Genomic DNA, 22,292 nt, shown 5'->3' with positions numbered 1-22,292 from the left:
TTAAAATAAAAATTACACTTCAACTCCACTACATTTCAGAGGTAGTTCCACTACATTAATTCGACAGCTAAAACTATGCATTGCTTTACATTCAACTATCAAGCAGCATATAAAGAAGTTACAATTTGATTAATTACAACAATAAAAGGCTGCTTAATAATCCAACAGTTTGACAGTGGATGTTCTGTCTGCATAATGAGTCTGCTTCTGTGCATCCTGTGGATAATACAGGCATTTTAACTTTTATCATATCAATACACTGTGCTGTTATTTTACTTAACTGAAGGATCTGAAAAGTCCTTCCACCTGTGGTTGTAAGCTCACTTTCACTGCCATATACAGTTGTGATTCATTTTCTTGCCCCTCCTAGTTCACCTGGTAATGCAGGAACACAAAAGTGCAAAACAATAAGAAAATGTATTAGTTTAACCCTAACCTTAACTCTAAAGTATGAACTGTGGCGTGTGAAAGTCAGTGGCTACTGTACGTTTAGCACAGCATTTCTACACACACACACACACACACACACACACAAAATAATCATGTTTCCTTAATGCGTTTTATTTCAAAAGTGGTTTGTTACATTTGAGGATCTGTTAACTCTTGTTTCTGAAATGAAATCCAAACTGTGAGATTGTGGATTCAGCAAAAACAGTCAATCATCTAATCGAAAGTTAACTTTTTTCTGGGGTGGTGAGAATACTGTGTGATGCTGCTGCAAAGTTTTTGCTGCTGTTGTGTTTCACATCTTGACACCCGAGATAATTGTGTGCCTTGACCCAATGCACTGTAATTTGTGTAAAAACCTGATCACTTATTCACATAATAAGTGGTCGCTTCAGAAATGGTTCACTAGAAAAACAAACATTTGAATTTAAGGCTTTTTTTTTATTTTTATGTAAACCTTTAAGATACATGTCAGCAAAAAGAAAATATCCAAGTGCAACATCCAAAGCTAATGGGATGCTGGTCCTGAATAGAGAACAATGTATTGTATTGTATTCACAGAACCGTCTAGATGAAATGCACCAGCAGCAGCACATTTTGCATTTAGTCTAGCTTCTTGTGTTTGAAGAACAGAAAAAAAGAGGAAAGTCAGAGGGACTAGTGGAGTCAAACAGTGCCATGAGCTGTCGGGGGTACAACACAAGCAGCGCACACTTGTAGCAACTTCACTGAAAAGAGACTGCAAAGGATATTTGACACTGTGTGTATTCTACCCCCCCATTACTTATGCCACAATGTCAACTCCACTTTGATGTTCTTCCCTCTTAAGATGAATTTTCCAGCGACACACAGAAGCTAGTGTGGCATCCCAGGATTCACTTAGTCAAAGATACTATCAGAGTCCCAGTAAAGTATTTCCTCTCCCGATTTTTCATCTTGTTCCAGGGCTTCCATTAAGAGTTAGTAATCATCCTCATCATCTGAGTCCATCACCCTCCGTCTGTTGAACTGACATGTGCAGAGCATAAATGATGTGAGATTGACAAATGACTATGAATGAACCAAACACAGGTTATGTGTCAGTGGTTACTTACTGTGACTGTCGTCTTCTTCTCTGTTTGCTGACTGACTTTTTCGAGAATCTCGATCAAGCCCGTCTCCGAAATCTGACAAAAGAGAAAAATCCTTTCATTGCACCGCACTGTTCGCATGTGGAGGAATATCAACAACATTAGTGCCTCAACCATCGGGTCATTTTCTTACCTTTCCTCCTAACTTTCCAAAGCGAGCCATTTGAATGAGATAGTTTTCAACTGCATTGGCCTTCTCCGGCTTCACCAAAGCAAGATTGCTCACTGTAAAAAGACAATTACTTTGCTACCGCGACACTTTCATCATAGTAGATAGAAAACACTCAGTAGACTTGTATGTTTCTAATTTTCACCCATTTGCAATCAGCAAAATAAACACATATTTTAGAACTTTTGGTTCTACAAAAGCAAGGGATCCCTTTCAATAGGCCAAACAATAAACCTGACAGTACACTTACATCTGGCACGGGCAGACTGGTCAAGAACTTGAGCCAATATAGTGTTCCTCATCTCGGTTTCTCTGTGAATAAAAAGTATTGATATTAACAAATCAGTACTACTATTTGGATCTAGGTCTATGACTAGTAAAAAGAAATCAGAAAAACACATTTATAAAAGCCATCAGAACACCGGCTTGGTTCCAAAGCTACACAGACAAGCTTAATTTTATACACAGTTGTTATAGTTGTTATATATAACTACACTCTACAAGAGAAGTTATCTCACAATAGCTTGTAGATAACTCAGAGCACAGACAACCTTTTTTTTAAGTCAATTTATTTGAATAATAAAAAAAAATGTACTGTATATAAGTTAAGTACAAATTAATCACTATACTGTATCATTTAAATGAATATACACATCTTACCTTTGTTTGGCCTCCTCTCCTTGCTGATTATTTGAGGAATCCTGGAAGAATATGTGAAACAGCAGCATCACATATCTGGATTCACTTGACAGGAGGATTTCATACCAACCAACATTCCCCTCACTTTACTAATGGCCACACAAACTCACATAATAATAATGACATGAGTTTCCCTAAGCTTCTCTTGATAAAAATTCTGTTTGATTATTTGATGATGCTTATGTTTGCATCTTGAACAATGTTCTACGAGTTTTCCTTATATGATGCCCTCTACCATGTATACTTCTTGAAAAGGTATAGTGATTGTTCATATTATCACCAAGAACGAAAATAAGTCCAGGACTTTTGTTCTTCTTTGTTCGTTCTGTATATGATTAAGTCTGACATGTTGTATTTTTCAGAAATATATTAGAATATTTTCCATAAATAAAACTAAACTCACATGGTATGGTGTCTACTGCTGTCTTTTCAGGGAAATTGGCACATTCATTGAAACATGCATTTATAAATGCTGAAGCCAATTCTGAATTCAAGTTTCTGGTTTGATTCAGTAACTGAAATAAAGTTAAGGATCGAGAGACCTGAGCAGTAAAGCACAACCAATACTTGATTATTGAGGCGGATACTGACCAATGTTTGGTAGTTTAAAGATCCTATAATAATACATCAGCTAATATTATTATTATTATTTTTTTAATATTACTCAGTTTTTACCCAGTATTCCCTGCAGAGGAAACTACATAATGAAAACACTGTATCTAAATTAGAACCTAAAATATATCTTTAGCCAGTATATACAGCACTGTCTCATTACTTATCTAACAATATATAAAACCAATACCATCAATAGGGCTCTGCTGAACAATGCCAGTACTGTATTAACATGTTGGTCCCTAAGCATCATGTGTGTTCAGTGAGATGAAACCTGGATTCAAGAAAGCTCGTTCAGCTAAATGATGCCTTCATGTGCTGTTACAGTAAAATGTCATAATGCAGCGCAGCTACGCTTTATGTTCATTTTTGAGTCCAGTAAGTACTAAAAAAGCACTTCTGTTCATGAGACTGTCCTGCCTTCTCACTTTAACAGAAAACTAACGACAGATAATGTGAGAAAACACGCTTAAAGTGGGTTAATTTCCTTAGAAATGGCTGTTCCGTTTTGCCCAGCTAACGCTGTCATTGTTGGAGGGGTGTGCGCTTCTTAGTCGATGCTAGCAGTGACAACGAAGTGATTTAGGTTATTACTGAGATGGATCTGGCTAATTCCTGTCGTAATTACAGTCCATTTATATTGAGCACGACTTATATACTTGAGCCATGTGTATCCCCTGAGTGCTGGTGAAATTAGTGGGATTGTGGTGACTGTTTTAGCTACAATAGCTAGCAGCATCAGCATCTCCTTATAAGGCACAAACACGCTTCCCAGCTCATGTTTTGTCCTTACCCCGTGCTTTGCCTGGAGTTCCGCCATTCGCTGCCGCCTAATGGCCTCTAATTCGTCGTCTGCCATGGTTTACAATAGTACCAAAGACCTAGAAGTGCGAAAAAGAATGAAGTAGCGTAATAAAACACACTAAACTCCCATCACAGGCAAGGCCCTACTAGATCAGGGGAGCGCAATCAACCTCGGAACAAACCCATCCAACTCTCAGGGTGAAGCAATCGAGCACGGAGTAAGGATCACAGAGGGAAGCGGTGTGCGTGTGTGCTCCTAGTCCACAGAAGATTTATACATTTATGAAAATGTGTAAAATAAATCTTCATTATATTTCAGCTATATAATTTCACATATTATCTATGGATCTATTTCATATTTTGACCAACAAGAAGCCAAATGCTGTTGAGGATGATTTTTGTAGGGTCTTTTTCATTTTATTTCATTTTGTGTTATTTTATCTTATTGTATTTTATCTTTAATATGTTATTAATCAATTTTCTACAAAATGTGAATTTTAGTCAGTCTCACTGAGCATAAAGTACAGAGTGCAGAGAGATGTTTTGAAACAAATGATTATTAAATAGATTAACATGCATGCTTATAAAAGAAAAGCACATTTGACAATAAACAACTTATTTAAAGGATATTTTTAATTGAAAAAGTAACACTGAATAAAGCACCATCATTCAAATGGAAGAATCGTTCAAATACAGCATTTTGTCTTGTCGTCAATTGGCATGACAGTTCAGCTGGCGCTGAAATGACTTGTCTTGGTGGAGCTGCCTGTGATCATGTGTTAGATAGCTGATAGATGGAGGTAGCATCAGGAGGTTCATCACGCTTGATCTCTAGCTCCCTCTGTACGTACTATAAGAGAAACGACTCAGGAGCAGTGGGATGTGGTATTTTTGGCCTGGGTCGTTTATGGTGAAGACAATCTGCAACAATACAAAAACATGATAGATGCATATGACAGGTTCAGTGAGGATACAGATTTGCTGATAAAATTAAAAAAAATCAAAAGCAGCAGTACACCTGAGAATGGCAGCTGAGGATGTTAACATGCCAACACATAACTTTTCCTCACCTCAACATACGGGTAAAAGCTGGTCTCTCCTATGCTCCCCCAGTACTGAGCAGTCTCAAAACGTATTTTATACACACCAGATGTAAACATTTGTTTTGTAATGAGTCCTGGGCAACGTCCGTCATCATTGGTGGTCCTGTTGGGATAAAACACGATTGAACACCCAGGAACAAAGATATGAATTGTCCAGTAGCAATATTTAAGATGATCTCTCTTCCTACAGTGTGTGTTATATTATGCATATGGCCTTATGTTTTTACCCAGTGGTTATCAAACTCCAAGTGTTAGTGGATGGGTCTTCTCGATGGAGACTGAGGGCCATATTGGAGCCAGGGACACCCAGTGCAGAGTTCAGCACATGGGTGGTCAAAGGACTTGGTGAGCCTGCCATTGCTGTGATCTACAAAACAAAGTAAGACTATAAATTGATAATGTGATTCTGAAGCGACCTCATTAGACAATATTAAAATGTCCATACTACAACGAGCAAAAACATTTATTCATGTTTTCTATGTTTTCTTAAAGCCACATCATATTCACATGACGTGAGATTATCTATGGCAGTGTATGCCAAATTTGAAAAGATAAATACTCTACCACCCCATCTTAAATTTACAGGACAGCTCTATCAAAGCTGTCAACTTGTGAGTTGTGCTTTCAACTTCCTGTGATTTATTATTTGCAGTTTAAGTCCTTAAGGTAATCCAACAACAGGACATGTAATAACCTCTACAAGCTACAGTACAAGTTGTCAATAACAACAACTGACTGTAAATATAGATAAACAGTGGCAAATAGACACCCTGGGTATAGGATTTTATATTTACGTGTCCAATTTTGAACAATTATTAGATCAAATGGTTTGTTATCAGAATGACTGGACTATTGACTGATCCTGCTGTCTCCCCAAATTTCTCCTCAGCCACAGAGTTCACGTAATATAAATTATATCAAACAGTACAATGCAACATAGTGAATACATAATTCTATATCACTTTACATTAAGCCTATTTTATCATATTTTCATTAGACGTTTTGTGCTTACCTTATTTTCAGGGAAAATATGGCCCTTGAGATGCTGCAGCCTGTTTGCACTCATGTGCACTGACGAATAAAACTCAAACTGGTTCAGCAGTTGTAAGTAAAAAAATCTAATTTTACGGTTTGTTTAACTGCGTCAGAGTTTTGCCACATTGTTGTCATGCAGCTCTGCGCACCGTCCTGTTCAGCATGACACTCAGTACACATGCGCTTATCTTTTTGTCAACAGAAGACTGGTTGTGCAACAGCTCCTTTTGTCACCCTTTGAACTGGGTGGAAATAGATCATCGAAGCTGACTGCTCAGGGGCACAGGAGAACAATGACTGGAATTAAAAGGAACAAATTCTTTTTATATTGTGTGTGTGTGTGTGTGCTGTCCTAATGAACCCTTGACACGCAACACACAACTTCCGCCTTGAGTTCCACTTGTCACATGCAATGTAATACTTCCCAACCCCCCTCCTAACCTGTCATTTTAATGAAAGTCACTCCTGAGTGTGAATAAATCTCCTGACAACAACAATGGCTCTGTTAACAAATTAAACACGGTCACGATTACTAGTGGATTTCCTTGTTGAAAGCACTGCTGGGATTCTAATATACCAAACTGTGGTATAGAAGCTCTAAGTGGCTTTTGATCCCAAGTAGCCGTATGTGCACCGTTGATCATATTATGAGGAAAAACTATATTGACTGATTGTGCTTTATTGACCGAGAATGTCCGAATCAAGTAACTTAAATCACCCACATTTAGATTGTTAATATTTAAGCTTCGGCTGTATAAAAATCTCCCTCCTCTCATTTTATGCAACACCAAAGTATTGTTGTTGTAAAGAAAACAAAAAAAACAGTGGATAGTTGTTGGTACTGATTGATCGGTACCATTTTCTCCTTGTGTGGTCTTAGTATCTCAGTTATCAACTCTATAAATCTGTCTCTTCTGTCTTAATATGGCTTTTCAGAGAAACAGCTGGAGCTGGAGAGGCTGCAGGAAGAATTATTTTCAGAGTTGTAAAGAATGTATCTGATTTTGTAGTGAGTCAGCAGGATACTGTGCTGTTGAAGACAGTTACAGAGTGGGAGGATTGCACTTTCTTTCAATTTTTCTTTACATAACCGTCTTCAGAAACTGTATCTCTTGATCTGTTTGGACCTGTCTGCCACAGTGTTGTCAGACGAGTTTAGATTTCGCACTCCCATCTGCAGCGATAAAGAGTTGTTCTGGGTGGAAACTGCTGCAGTCTCAGTCTGGGCAGTGCTGGTGTCCTTCTTCACCAGGCACACATCAGCCCTCAGAGCAACGCGGATGACACTGTGCGGTTTTGCCTGATGGTCAGATTGACCTTTGGTCGAACCATCTGTCCACTGAGGAAAAGAGACGTGGATTCAAAGAGACGTGTGATATTATGACCTTTCTGCTATGGTATGTACTGTACTTCTGAAACATCCATGGTCCAGTTTCAAACTAGTACTTTCAAAACTTTCATGATCTCATAATATTTCTCAAATTTTACTATTGATAACTTATATTGCTTCCACTTTCTCCCCGTGTCTATCTTGGTCTGTCAAAATAAAAACACACTCCCAAGTACTGTGTTTGTACTCAATATGAAAATACTTTTACTACTGTGACAATGAGTATTTCCACTTGGCTTATCTGAAGAATGCAAACAAAAACATGTAACACCATAGGAATTAACATAACATAATAGTTTTCTTTAAAAAACATATGAGAAGTCCTAAAGCAAGATTAAAATCAGATGGTTCAACAATTACAGTAAAGTTTACAATAATACACAATATTACACACTGACCTGGGCCTTTGCATGTCTTAAAGTGCCAAATACATGGTGGAAGAGAGCTGTAACATCCCTTTAATACATTTAAAGTGGAGAGAACACTTGTGTCATTGAGAGGTGGAACATATGGTAATTTCTACAACATTTCTTTCAGACACCAACCGGCTCCACTCCTGAATGATCAGTGCGACTATTCATCTCTCAAGGATTACTGTGATTTACTTTGTATGGATAAACTCTGATACCCTAGAGGTATACAATACAGGGAGAAAGTGAGTTGAGCGACAACAAAAAGCCCTCTTGAAAGATCAGATTTGAGAGTGCGCAGACTTCTTTTGATTTCATTTTGAAGTCAAAATACTTTGAGATCCACAGAGGGGATTTTCATTTTACATTACATGCACACAATATTCCAGTTATACCCTTATTCTGAAAATGTCAATTTTAAAGTAGGCTATTCACATGGTTTATAACCACCAATTAATATTCCTGGTTCTCTGTTATTAAATTAATAAAGGTCCCTCATGAACAGAAACTCACTTTTAACATTTTAATTTTCCTTTAATGTTGTATCTTTTTGTTGTCTCTTTCTTTGGAGAATCTGGCAAAGCATCAGAAACACTGCAGCACCACTAACAGAACCCCAAGACTACACATATACACATATGCGGCCCGTTTCAGAAGAAGGATTTTAACATGAACAAGATAAACTGTTAAGCTGCTTACATAACGTTATAATTACAGAACTCTCTTGTCTCGTTTGGATTAATACAGCAATATTTAGATTAATACTGGAATATTGGTGTTGGTGCAAACCCACTCATCCTGTGTAGGCCGGATTATAAAAACTTTTAATCATCACCGCACCTCCAGGTGTCCTTCATAATTACTCTCTCCCTCTCACTCTCTCAGTCTGATATAACAAATTCTTTTCAAATCAGATGTGCATGTACTTGGTGAGTGCACGTCATCTGTGTCAGTGTTTTTGTTTTATGTGGTCACAGAAACCAAGCTGCTGTGATACAATTAAATGCATTGTGTTGTCTGATATGTACACCCTGTTGGAGAGGAGTTGAGACTCTGTGACGAGTGTTGGCTTGGTGGTTGGTATTCTTTCCCTCCATGTTTGGCACTTAATCCACGTCTTCTATGTCTTCTCATTTTCCTCCCTCATATTTCCTCCTCAGGGTCAGAGCTGTGGTTGCTCATCTGTGACAGACAGACAGAAAGAGAGACAAACAGGACAGTGAGAAAAAAAAACAAAAGGTCACTGGATTGAATTGCAAGCTCGTAATGACTAAGTAAAACTGTAATGTGAAGTAAGAGTGGATTTCTTAGTGGTTGTTGCATGCTCTTTCACTTTACAAGACAGAAACATCTGATTATCTTTTCTATCCATTTTTATAGCCAGAGCAAATGTTTCTTAAATAATATCATCATAAATAATTTGAAATTCACATCTGGTGTCTATATTTTTTTTAAACGTCTGTGGGAAGCTGTGGGAAAGGAGTTTTTCTTTGTATAATTGTTTTAACTTCTGACAAATCAATGCATTTTTATTCAGAAAATGGGGCCCTAACTGACAAAGAGCCACTGTTTAGGACAAATTCATAAAAATTGCTGCATCATTTTGAACTTCATGAGTCATGATAGTATCAGCAGAAACTTTGATCATTCTGTAAGGAGAATAAAAGCAAGAAGCCCTCCCTGACAGACTTTTCCAGCGTGTTTGTCCAAGTGTGCGCAGACTTCAGGTCCATTTACCGTGTGGTGGTCATCATCGGGCTCCCTCGGGTCAGGGCTCTCCCTGTGGATTCGATGGCGAGAGCTGGGGGGGGAGAGGGAGGAGAGGGAGTGCTCGGGGCTGCTGGCAGACAGGGCGTACGGTGAGCCAGCTGGACTGTCCTCTCTCAGGGGAGATCCTACAATACAACAGTGAACACGTGCACCCACATGGAGTTTAGGGAAAACAGTTTGGTGTGGGGCTTAGGTTTCTTTCTTAAAGATGTTTACTGTGGGTCAGAGACAAAAACGTCCACATCCCACTGACTTTGTGCAAGATGACGAGCAGAAACAAGAGTGGGAGTGACAGGATGAAGGACAGATGAGGAGACAGCGAATAGGAGGAGAGAGACAGCAGAGCTAGATAGTGAGGGACAGGGGAATCAAGTAGAGCCGGAGATAAATTAATATGAAGATGAGAGCTATCAATCGCCCAAGGTCATTTGAAGTAGATAGAGCACACACATACACACACTCCGAAGGTGTGCACAGACAATGGCAAAACTGCAGTAGCCACAGGACACTATTTGTATATTCAGCCTGATTTTATGATAATGACTTCTAAGTTCAAGGTTAAAGCACCGTGCGTGTTGTTTTTTTTACAAGAGCCTGTTAGTGTAGCAGCGGCTGGGGATGTAGCGCTCGGAGGAAGGTGGTTCGCACAAAATGAGTGGTGTAAACTGTATCTCAGTTTATGATCAGTTTAATTAGGACTGCAGTAAACCCTCTTTTCTTAAGAAGGATAATAAAGCCTGTTTGTCCTGTTCCCTCCCTGAGCTGTTGCCCTTGTTGTCAGACACGGTAACTGTATTGTGTTCAAACATCCACATGAGGGCAGCAGCAGCTCTTCCCTCCATGCACGCTCCTCTGCTGTTACTCCCAGTTCCTGATTTTGGTCTGTTTTCTGAGGCTTCATCAGTCAGTTACTTGAACCGCACTGTTTGTTCAGCATGTTCCATAATTTGCTCGCAACCATAAATCAAGACAACCGCACTCCAGTTGATATCGGCCTTGACTCAACTTTTTAAAAAATCCTGACTGGAGGGAAATAATTGATTTGTCAGGTAAAATAGGAATGGCTCTGGTGGTGCAGTGCGTTCCCATCCCCCAGTTTCCCTGCGGCACAGATCCTGAATCATTTTGATTGGGGTTGTGACAGGTGGAGCTAATCAAGCAGAAATCTGAAAGTGGCATATCGGCGGAGTCTGCCTTAAAACGTTTTGATGTGCGAATAGATTATCTATCATTCGATCTCACAGCTACCTGCCTCCACTGTCTTTGTGAATGAGTGTCTCACCTTTGTGGTCATTCCTCTGTGTGTCCATCCTGTCAAGACTGTCAAGCAGCCCATCGATCTGTGTCTTTATCAGAGTCAGCTCCTTTTTAATCACCTGCAACTCCTCCATGCCCACTGCAGGGACAGAGAGGGAAAACGAGAAGGACATAACACACCCAGGAAATCTCTTCAGGGAGAGCTTTAAAGGAATAGTTATCCATGTTGGAAAATGTACGTCTTTATGTTAGATGAGAGCATTGGTGCAATTTTCATGTTTGTATGGTAAATGTGTACCTCCAGCGGGTTGTTAGCTTAGCTTAAAATAAAGACTGGAAACAAGGTAAAACAGATGACCTGGCTCTGTCCAAATGTAACAAAATCCACCTACCAGCACCTCTAAAGCTCACTAATTGACTCATTACATATAAGTTGTTTAATGCTGTGACTAATTTGTAATAAAATAATGAGAAGCAAAAGCTCTTATGATTCAAGCTTTATGTTTAGGATTTAATGTTTTTAAAGGCAAATCAGCAGAATCATTTTTGAGACTTATCCTATTGGTGTTACTCACACTTGGCTGTGGCTGAACTTGTGGAGTGGGCTCTGGAGCTTTTGGAGTGGGTTCTGTCTCGGCTGCGTCTGTGCCCGGTGGAGTAGGAGGAGGAACGGGATCGCTTGGCCATACTGGGTCCCAGAGGCAGAGGGGACAGCGATGCTGGTACACGCTGGTAATCATACACCCTAGAAATTCAGTGGATAGAAATTCAAATCAACTTATCTTTAACTGTGTGCATGCAGCAACTTTGCTGAATCTGTGGGAGAGAGCTCTGTAATTTTATGCAGTCCAAGTGTTTGTCTGAAATAATGATGAAAGACAGCCGCGACTCACAAGCATGAGAGGGTTGCACATGAGGATGGAGTTATAAACAACGTAATTAGCCGGCATATATTGGTTTAAAAAAAAGAAGACTAAAACTGAGCATATAGATGGACAGCAGAGAGGATGAGTATTCTGCAGAGAGACTGAGCTGACCACAGTCTCTGTACTCTGTGAAGGAACAAAGTACAATGCTTTTAAAGTGACCATTTAAATCAGATACTACACTGATACAAGGCACAGTACAACACTTAAACTAGGCTGGCTATCAAACCTCAATACCTTTTTTAGTACCCATGAAAATACTAATATTTTATTCAGTTATAGCTGCTTGTGTTCAGACAACACTTCAACATCTGAGAATGTTCGCTTCAATTAAATGAAAAAAAAGGCCATTGTAGAAAAACATGTTTATAGTTCTTAGAATGAGGCATGAAGAAATGTATTGTTTTGGTATCAGTACTGAAAATCAGGTATTGCACTGACATTAATATTGAAAAATTCAAAACCCAACCCTAGCACAAACAAGGGGGTGATACAAGCTGGACAAAAGATGTAACAAAGGAAAGACTTGACAATGAAGAAAAGCGTCTGTTCAAGCATCTCATAGATAAATATGGAAATTTATGTTCCTTTGTCTTTTACTTTCTATCTCTGTTTCGCTCTCGCATGCCTCCTCCCTGTGGACAGCTCCATGTCTCTATCTGTCATTGAATGTAATTGGTTCTGTCAGGGCCAATCAATTGCTCCCCGCCAGGCTAGTGCCGGTGACAGGGGGTGTATCACAGTCAAACTCTATAGTACTTACTGAAACGGCACTGTGTTTTTGTGCATGTGTGTTTGTGTAAGCTTCAATAAAAAGAGAGGTGATGTTGTGATTGAAGCAGAGAGTGATTTCACCTCTCATTTGATGTCAACAGTCATTGACCCAATGACCAGGTGAAACTTAGCTACAGGATCAAAACCAAGTAGTCGCTAATGAACTGCAGGAAATGTGGGAAGTAGGGCAATCAAATCTATAAATGATGATCACTGTGCCTGTATTTAATTGTAGCAGCTGTAAATGGAGCACCAGCTTGACAGTGATTTGGTTTAAGAAACAAGCACAGTGTAGCCCAGGTTTCTGCCAACTGAATTAAGTCATACCTGTCGAAGAGTGACTACAACCAGTAGGGACAATTGGCCTAATCCCCCCTGCTGTACTTAACAATTCCTAGTCTAATTAATCAGTCGGATCTACAAGTGGCAGAATATTGATAGATAGATTAACCAATTAAAAAAGAGGTAAGAAAAAATATTCAAGACCTTTAATTGCAAATTAAATGTGACCTGGAAGAACTGCAGGCTATTTCAGCTTGGATTTCTAGTCTGGCTAGCTGGTGGGGTGATCTACTCCTTGTTAAAACTTCGTTATTATTTGTCTTGCAACTTCCAACTGCCAAAATGGCATCCCAAAATATAAGTGCAGGGTATGGCAGCCATGGAAAAGCCGTGTGACTGGTGTTGTAGTTCATGTTTGCTGTGCTGAGTGTACTATTCAACTATGTGGTTATGTTGTAATTTCAGTCATTACACACATGATGTGATGTATTTCACTCAAATACTTCCTTTTCAGAGTTTTTACAATTACACCATCTTTACTAACCTTTAGCTCTGTATGCTAGCTGTTATCTGTCCAGAAGTCTAGCACATAGACTGTAGAAAAGAAGTGGGCATGGGTGTGAAAAGGGAAGCCAATGCCTTCAATATGCATTGTTTCTAATGCCCAACAGGGGGCGACTCTTCTGGTTGCAAAAAGAAGTTAGAAAAATGGAAGTCTATGAGAAAATGACCCTGTTTCTCACTAGATTTGCTTTCCTAATGAGTTTATGGTCTCAGTCAATAGTTTTAAGTCGTCTTCAGTACAGCCTGCTGTTCATGTAGTATATTCTGGTCCCATTTAGAGTAAAATAGATGGTAAAGCAGGGTATGCTTTAGGCCGGGACTGCGTTGTTGCTACCCAGTCAGAGACCGTCTTTGTGGAATAAACATCACTTCTGGTTCCAAAAAACCAAGACCAGGCTTCAAAACCAAGCCGGGCTTTGAAGCCAATTTTACATAGGGACCAAACGTGATGCCATTGGGCCTAAAAAGACTTTTTCTGTAGACGTTCATTGTGAAAGAGAAGAGAAGAGAGAGCTTGTAAATCAGCAGATACATTTTTTTGAGAGTTACGCCCCCATGAAATGACTCCATTTGGTCAGATAACATTTGGAAAGTCTAGAAGAGCCGAAGGATTAAATCATTTTATTCCCAGTCATTATAGTGGAGGGCTAGCTGGCTCAACAGACCTGCCATGCTAGTGTGTGTGCTCCATGGGCCCAACAATACGGAAGATCAGGGTACTTTTATACCCGGGAAGTCAGACTTTTTTGACTTCATGCGCCACTAAGCAGCTTTCATAAGAATGAACAGAGCCAATGCTGTGTCCAGTTCTCTTCATTCGTGTTCAAAACAGTGGCCCACAAACCAATGGGTGGCGTCATGGTGGCTACGTCCACTTCTTATAAACAGTCTGTGATCTAGTGTAGGTTCACCTTTGCTTAAATTCTCCTTTACTAATCAGCTGTTCAGCTGCAATGAACGCCCGCATGGAAAGGTTTTGAGTCTTGTTTTTGTCATGTTTGAACTGACACTGAGGCTAACTGCTTATGCTAACTTTGAGAGAGCAGAGCTAGGAGGATATGAGGTTTTGGCGGTCAGCAACATTGACTGGACAACCTCATAATATGTGGCGAAATTTCCCTTTAATTCCTTGCCTTTTTGAGGGATTCAATGCTGAATCATTCTGATCAATTGGTCGGTCAGACTAATTTATATGTATTATGTTGCATTATGACGGCAATCCATCTCAACTGGATCTAGTGACAATCTGGATATACCAGGATCAAGCAGAGTCTGAGCACAGCCTAAATGGTTTCTGCAAAGCCAATAGCTTTGACAAGCTCTTCTGCTGTACATCCCGAGCCAGCAACAGGGAGGCAAGCTGTCAGCTGAAAGGACTTGGAGTCGGACGGTAATGTAGATTTACTGATTGAGCTGTTAGCTAGTCAGTCAGACACAACCTGGCTTCTCGAAAAGTTTCCTCTATTGTTTTCTGCTCTTTTATAGTCTGTGAAGTCTTTCTACTTGATGTAGAGATTTCTGCACAGACTGTGTTCTTAGTACACCCACAACAAACACACACCCACACGTACACACACAATGTCACATAAGGATGAAGTGTATTAGGCCACCATAAGTGTGTGAGATTAGAGGCTTTGAGCATTGTCCATGTGCAGAGACACAGAGACCAAAGACTTATGGGAGTTTAAAGTCCTTTAGAGCAGTTTGCAGGGGCAGATAGACAATGCGCTGTTACACCGGCTTTGAAGTGTCATCTCAAAGAATGGGAGCTCAGACAATGAGCAACTGTAGACGAGTAAGGATTACAGAAAAGTGTGTGAGTGTGTGTGAGAGGGAGTGTTTGTCTCTATGGATTAGACCCCACACGGAAAGCCGCTTTGTCAGCTCTAACTGTTATCTGTGTGTTGAAAGACACTTTTCTTTCGTGTACGCACAAGAGGACAGCGGACAAAAACAGCCATTTCGTTCTTTCCCACATATTGATGTGCACAAACAGCAAACACACACACACACACACACACACACACACACACAATCCCCCACGCACTCACAGCCAGAGGCAAACATGCAACACACATAAATATGCACACATACACGCACACGCACACAGCTGTCAGTAGTGCTAGCCACCAGCATGGGGAATAATCATGCACTGTGTTAAAAACAAATTGAAAATCAGTGGTGAGTGTTCCCCCCTGAGCAAAGAAAGAAAAACGCAGAGCAAGGCAAACCAAATGAAAAAAAAAAAAAAAACAAAGAAAAGATGACAGTTAATACTCAGAGCAGCAGAGCATCGATATGTGCGAGAAAGACAGTGGAATGAGGTGCATATTCTGTGTGTGTGTGTGTGTGTCAGTGTGTGTGTCTTTGTGTACAATGTGACTGCCTTCTTTTATTCAGATGTGCTGAGTAGAGTGTTTATGGGTGAGTCCTGGGGGATGTAGGAAAGTCCCTGCACAATTTCAATGGAGGACCAATAATACAGAGGCACTCTGATTGGAGCTCAGTCTGACCACCAACCACCGTATCTATAAGCATCGTACTTTATTCTGAGGTAACTTAGAATAGGTGAGCACACTCTGCAGAGCCAAGAGTTCAATATGAATCTCAAAATGCTCAAATTCAGCGCTTCTGAGGGGCATTATATAGGGGCATTGTCAGACTGTTTTTTGTGTGTTTGTTTTTTAGGCAGAGACTCAGAGAGATGGTTTTGTTAAGGGCTATTTCAGGTTGACTGCATCAAGATTTACCTTCATTGTCACTGACACATTGACACAGACACAAAGGATACAAACATACTATGAAATATATGTATTAATAGTCTCATCTTGAGCATTTTACAGTACAATGGTCATTAGCTTTAGATAGAGTCAACAGGAAGTGATTATTGGATCATTCTTTTGTAATGGCACATAATGAATATACAGTATTATGGTCATTTAGAGCTACATGTTGCTATGGATGCTTCATGTAATGTTTGCTTTGACTCTAAAAAAGCAAGGTGACACCTTTAGCTTATCAACTCCACAATCTGGGTGTCTTTATAGTAAGCGTGCATCTCTGTATGAGGAAAATATTGTGTGTGTGTATTTGTGTGTCTGTGTGCTAGTGACGTTGAGTAGTAGCAGGCGACATAGTAGGAAAAAACAGGATGACTGACAGCTGTGTGGCAGACGGCGACGGGGAGCGGAGGCTACTGGGGACGGCAGGGGTGAAGAATCTGCTCTAGCCTCTTCCTTTAACCTCATGTGAAACACAGGCAAGCAATAAGGTGTGTGAGCTGCCATGCATAGCTTTCAAATAGTACCTGTCATAGTAGTCCTCATGGTAGCTGTCATAGTCCAGGTCGAACTCAGATCTGCAAGAGAGGTGGAGAGAGAGACGCAGACGGAGGAGGAGGAGGTTAGTAAAGTGCCACACTACATGATGCACTTTTACTACCACATATTTCACTTAACAAACAGTAAGCTTGGTTGTTGAGTCTGTGTGTAAATGTGTGTGAGTCTCAACAGAGTTATATGGTACAATCACTTCATCTGGAAAGAATGCAGTGTTCATGAGCTCCAGCCAGCCAGAGAAAGACATCGGATTTGTTCTGCTGCCGCATCCAATGTTAAAAATCCATAGAAATTGTCTCCAACAGAACCACTCACCGAACACCTCCATGTGTGAGCTTGGTGAGGCAAGCTGTGAGACAAGCTGTGAGGCGGTTGTGTGTGTGTGTGTGTGTGTGTGTGTGTGTGTGTGTTTGTGTGAGTGAGGGAGAGAGAGAGAGAGCATCAGATGTAGTTGAGTGATGTGACAGTGAGTGAACTTATATGGAATAGTGGCTGGTGTGTACCTGCAGAACAGACTAGAGAAAGTGGAGGAGAGACAAGTGACACTAAGCCAAAGCAAGATCACATTCTGGCGTGTCAGACCTCAGCATTCCTCTCTAATCCCCCACACAGTCGCTAATAATCCCTTCATGTTGCTCGCCCTCCCTCTGTCTCTCTTTGTCTCGCTCGCTGACTCACTCCCTCCATCCATTTTTGTCATTCTTTCATTCATCCGTCAAGCTTTCTCTTTCTCCACGCTGACCTCAGTTTCTGGCCACTTGGGGGAAGCGGAAACAAGCTTTGTGTCCACGTAACAGTCCATGTTCAGACGCAACATTAGAAAAAACACAAATGAGATTTTCAGGACACTTGAACATAATTTGGGAAACTAACACACCCACTGCTTTTGCCATCTGCCTAGCTGTCGCTCAGGGAGGAGGTGATTCTCCTGGTTGTAGTCATGCAGCTCATCTCAGAGAAGAGATGTAGAAAACTCAGTTCTCCACAGTCAGAATTACACGTGTACAAGTACACACAGACAAACATCACTGGGGTTTTGAGAAGCTAAAACATCTGAACCTCTGTTTGTGTGTGTGTGTGTGTGTGTATGTGTGTGTGTTGGTGGGTGTCTACATCTGAAGTGTAGACTTATTTTGGAGTGGACCGTAATCATTTCTCCTCCAGCATTACTCCTCTCCGTCTTACACCAGCTGGTTTTCAAAACTCAGGAGACAAGAAAGCACAAAATAATTCATAACGAGTGCTCACGTCTGAACTGGGCACTTGCCAAAAATGGAAAGCGTAATTTCAATCCAATTTAAAGACTGCCTTCTGTTATCCTATTTGTAATAGAGGAGGTCTAGATGTTGTTTTAGCTCCTTCTGTCAGACCACTTGAAGCATCTTCACTCTTATGCATTGCACACAAAAGCAAGAAAAACATTTCAATAAATTCTCCTTTTATGCACTGGTTAAGGATACACCAAGAGGCAGAAAGTAAAGGACAAGGGAAAAAACAATAACTCCTCAGCTCCTCAGATGAGTTGAACTTTCTGTTTTCCAAGTGAATTCAGCCAGAAGAGACAGAAAATAACAGCTATTCACTGAAATCCTCACTGAGGGGGAACTAAGCTGCTGTTCACTCTCTGTTTGCTTCTTTGGCACCGGTGTTCACTGGTTTATCTTCGTCATTGTAGTGTTTGGAAGGCTCTGTGGTGGACAGAGTAATTAAAATTCATTAAATCAGTTGTTTTTATAAAGCCTTCTCGTAATCTTTAGTTTTTAGTCTGTGTACTTTATGCTTTTTATAACTATTTCACTTCTACTTGACTACCCTTTTCCCCCATTGTTGGTCGTTTATCTCACTTGAATGTGAAGCACTTTCTTACTTCTTATTTCTTTCTTACTGATCTATTATTATTATTATTATTTACATACTATTAATTATTGCATTTAAGTTAAATCTTTATCATTATCAAGTGGTATTAATTATCATTTAATAAATAAATGCTTCTATCTAATATAATATAATATAATATAATTTAATATAACAGTATAGCTTGCAGACATGGATTAGCTGTTATTTAACCACTGACTGTTGAATAATAAATATTTGGTTATTCATTTTGTAATGATGTCAGGTCATTAAAAATGTCAGCATGTTACAGTAGTCATATGACACAAATATGATTATGTGACGATAAATCTCTGACAGGTAAGCACAGCCCATTTAGACTGTAATTATATCCAAAGTGAGCAGCCAAGTGCCTGGGTCACTGTGTGTGCGCTTTTTGCTGTGTGTGTCTGTGTGTGTGTGTGTGTGAGAGAGAGAGAGAGACACAGAGAGAAAGAGAGAGACAGATGGACAGCAGGGTCACTAAAGGCTAATTAATTTCTTTTCATAATTTCTCAAGTGCCAAAGCAATCCATTAGACATGGCTGGCTATAAATCATCTCAGCCTCAGCGTGCCTGTGTGCGTGTGTGCATGTGCGAGAGTGTGCCTGTGTGTGTGTGCATGTGTGTACATTAGGCAAAGACGAGTTTTTGTGAACAAAGCATCCCTGAGATTTCCTCCAACATGCACACTCAACACCCACTGAAGGCAGAAAACCATCACAGCAGCTGAATTTATGGAAGAACCTCGAAGGTATGTCTGCGCGTGAGTGAGTGAGTGTATGTAAGTGCGTGCGTGTGTGAGTTGAATTATTCGACATGTAGTTCAATTGGCTTGGAGCCTTGACAGATGCAATTTGAATTTCACTGACAATGAATCAAAGTGACATTTTATGTGAGATTCTTGTTTTGTTGATTATGGTGGCATCTTCGGTGATAAATAATAACTGCTGTACTCTTTTATCTTGCACTTCTTTACAATCAATTCATAACATTGTCAACAGTTCTTTGTTTAGTTATCAGACTAGGCAGCTAAAATAATATTGAAGTTGATACAATATACCAATTATGGTACAAATAATGGCAGAATTTCATCTAAAGAAATGAATCTTTGAATGTTTTTGAAGATAAATGTTTGAATTTGATACTGTCCTTTTTTGTCCTTTGCAGTAGCTAATAACAAATTCATCTCTTTTTTTAAACATGGGCACGTGTAATGTTCATACACATTCCCAACTGTATGAAATTAGGCGTTCATATGTGCATACATTCAAATATACTGTAGTCACCGTCCATGTGTGCAATTAATTAAAATTTCCTGGAATTAATAAAATGAAAATGAAATGACAATTTCATATCATTCCTCAAAGCACACTTAAATAAGGAATTAGTTCCAGCTACTTAATTTCAGCACCTATCGTGTGCTCTCTCTCATCCAAAAACTGCATTCAGAATTAGGTAAAGGACAGACTGTTTGATGACTGCCTTGTGCTCCTTTGAGCAGTATAGATTTAAGACAGGACAGAATGCAGGTTTAGTTAAAAGTGATAGAAGCCGTGCTGGAAGATTATTGAGAATGGTCTTGAAATAACAGAGGGGAGTGAGTGATTTTTATGCGGCTTTGCAAATTCTTCTACCGTACTAATGGTGAAAATCTTTGCTAAAAGTTCTGCAGGATTCCTGAAACAGCAGCTAGTCACAGCAGGAGAAGGATGGCCTAGATTTCTGGATTATATAAAATGGTGGTGTGAGTATTGGATTCATCACTAGTAAATATAAACAGCACACCTTTATATTATATCACCATAATCCAGAATTGGTTTGGTTTCCATCCCAAAAAAAACCTACCTCTACCTGTAAAATCAAAAAAGACATGGTCAAATACCACCACCACATAGTGTAAACTAACCACCTGGAAACCAGGATTATTTCAGAAACCAACTTTAACCAAAAAAAATCGTATGGCTAAACGAATAGAATCAGCAACACAAGATAAAATGGTATCATCAGCATAAAAATGTATTTTGACAATATGAACAAAAGAGACAAAATAAGTTATATAAATGACAAGCTGCACAAGCCTCAGAGGGAATTATTGTAGCACACCATTCATAAACAACCATAATCCAGATTATCTAACTCATACACTGATTTCTGTTCTTGGGTTTGGCATGGTCAACTGTAATGAACTTTTTTATACATCAACCCAAGTGTATCTTATTCTAGCATTTCAGAGAGGTAGGTGTGTAGAGAAAGCTCCCAGATCTCACTTTATGGATGCTGTCTGCATTTTAAATAATGTTAATACACTCGTCATTATGCTCCATAGTATATCTGTTGTTTTCCCACTTCACCCGTTGTCACACAATTAATAATAAAAGCAAATGCAGCCAGACTGGAAGTGAGGTGTCTACAAATGGTCACATTACCTCCAATGTGTATACAAAGACAGGTTTGTTGCTGTGCTCACGGTGTGTCTGTTTGGGCCAACGAGGCTGTTGTTCAGATTAAAAACCTGCCCTCAAATTAGTTTTTTTGCCAGATCATTGTCTAAACTCAGAAATATGTTCCCATTTTGCCAATAAAAAACAGCAAAAACCTGCAGCTGCAGAAATAATGGATGAGATGAAAAAAAAGAGTGAGAATTAAGATCAGACCTTGCAAAATGCCTCCTTTCTTGTGCTTTTACGTCCCTTAATTCCTTAGCTGGAATTTTTTCACCCATATTTACAAACTTTTTCAGTCATGCTTGCTCCTGTTCAGAAATGAATCTAGGATGAGACATATTCCCTCTTTTAAAGTGCTGAGAAAATAATCCATGCTTTTGTGTCTTCACGCTTAGATTACTGTAATTCTCTATATGCTTGCCTCAGCCAAGGAGCTGCAGTTCGCCTTCAGCTGGTTCAAAACACTGCAGCTCATCTTCTAACAAAGACAAGGCACGGGGAGCACATTACTCTGGTGGTGGCCTTTCTCTATTATTTACCGATGAAGTTTAGAATTAAATCTAAAACTCCAGTAATTTCCAATCAAGTAGTACTATAGGGTGAGGTAGCTAAGACCATTTCTGGATTGTTTGGGCTTGTGTCCAAGTCCATGCAGCAACATAAAGAGGACCATGCATTTGCTGTCTGTGTGACCAACAACTTAGATAATGAACTGGGGTTTTGCAATTATTTTTATTTTTGGCAAACACAGATAAATACGCAGCGAGAGGATAAATGAGAGAGATGCTGATGGGTTGGAAAGTACAAAAAATTAGGAGGATTTAGCATTAAGTCAGGAAATGACTGAATAACAGGCCCAGACGTGTGCTAGTAACAAACCTTTCAATGTTCCCTCTTAGTGTCACTGCCCCTTAAAGTCACAGTAGTGAGTCCCAGAGCACCATATCTTTTGTGATGAAAGGTCAAAGGAGGTAGTAACATGAACAAAGTGGAGTTCAGTGATACAAGATAAAAATGAAGAATTCTGGAGAGAATGGACAAATGATGTATTTTGTCGTTTAATTTGACAGACTTGTTGAATCAGAGAGAAGTATTTCTCGTGGCCTTGGCAGCAAGGAAAATGTAAAATATCATCACTAGAACCCGAAAACTCAGCTACAAACAACGAGTGCATTTACTAGTCGACATGACTATGCCTATCCCAAGCCACAATAAAATATCAGAAAAAACACAACAAAGCAGAGTAATCAAGAGAGAACACAT

At 39.6% G+C, this 22,292-nt stretch overlaps 3 protein-coding genes across 3 annotated transcripts in view; all 3 read right to left on the bottom strand.

Moving 5' to 3' along the window:
- Positions 1 to 540: 540 nt before the first annotated feature.
- On the bottom strand, positions 541 to 4,029 carry pdcd5 (programmed cell death 5). Its single transcript, XM_070828973.1, has 6 exons — positions 3,851 to 4,029; positions 2,407 to 2,447; positions 1,997 to 2,058; positions 1,711 to 1,802; positions 1,542 to 1,613; positions 541 to 1,455 (listed from the first exon to the last, which is right to left on the bottom strand). The coding sequence occupies exons 1-6, from the start codon at positions 3,914 to 3,916 to the stop codon at positions 1,408 to 1,410; spliced, it is 381 nt and encodes a 126-aa protein (XP_070685074.1). The 5' UTR covers positions 3,917 to 4,029; the 3' UTR covers positions 541 to 1,407.
- A 465-nt stretch (positions 4,030 to 4,494) lies between these two features.
- On the bottom strand, positions 4,495 to 6,154 carry uraha (urate (5-hydroxyiso-) hydrolase a). Its single transcript, XM_070833580.1, has 4 exons — positions 5,977 to 6,154; positions 5,192 to 5,331; positions 4,932 to 5,067; positions 4,495 to 4,782 (listed from the first exon to the last, which is right to left on the bottom strand). Exons 1-4 carry the CDS (start codon positions 6,028 to 6,030, stop codon positions 4,693 to 4,695), a joined length of 420 nt encoding a protein of 139 aa, XP_070689681.1. The 5' UTR covers positions 6,031 to 6,154; the 3' UTR covers positions 4,495 to 4,692.
- A 1,452-nt stretch (positions 6,155 to 7,606) lies between these two features.
- The window catches only part of LOC139199560 (heterogeneous nuclear ribonucleoprotein C), a 33,771-nt gene continuing 19,085 nt past the window's right edge, over positions 7,607 to 22,292 (bottom strand). The window contains exons 3-7 of the mRNA XM_070828611.1: positions 16,680 to 16,730; positions 11,402 to 11,571; positions 10,852 to 10,965; positions 9,537 to 9,694; positions 7,607 to 8,981 (exon numbers count right to left, since the gene is read on the bottom strand). Of these exons, the coding sequence (XP_070684712.1) occupies positions 8,943 to 8,981; positions 9,537 to 9,694; positions 10,852 to 10,965; positions 11,402 to 11,571; positions 16,680 to 16,730 (532 nt within the window). The 3' untranslated portion in view covers positions 7,607 to 8,942. The remainder of the gene's footprint in view (positions 8,982 to 9,536; positions 9,695 to 10,851; positions 10,966 to 11,401; positions 11,572 to 16,679; positions 16,731 to 22,292) is intronic.

Source organism: Pempheris klunzingeri, chromosome 1 (genome assembly GCF_042242105.1).
Source record: "Pempheris klunzingeri isolate RE-2024b chromosome 1, fPemKlu1.hap1, whole genome shotgun sequence".
NCBI classification, from domain to species: Eukaryota; Metazoa; Chordata; class Actinopteri; order Acropomatiformes; family Pempheridae; genus Pempheris; species Pempheris klunzingeri.
Note: the sequence above shows the minus strand (reverse complement) of the source record. Positions and strands in the feature narration are given on the sequence as shown.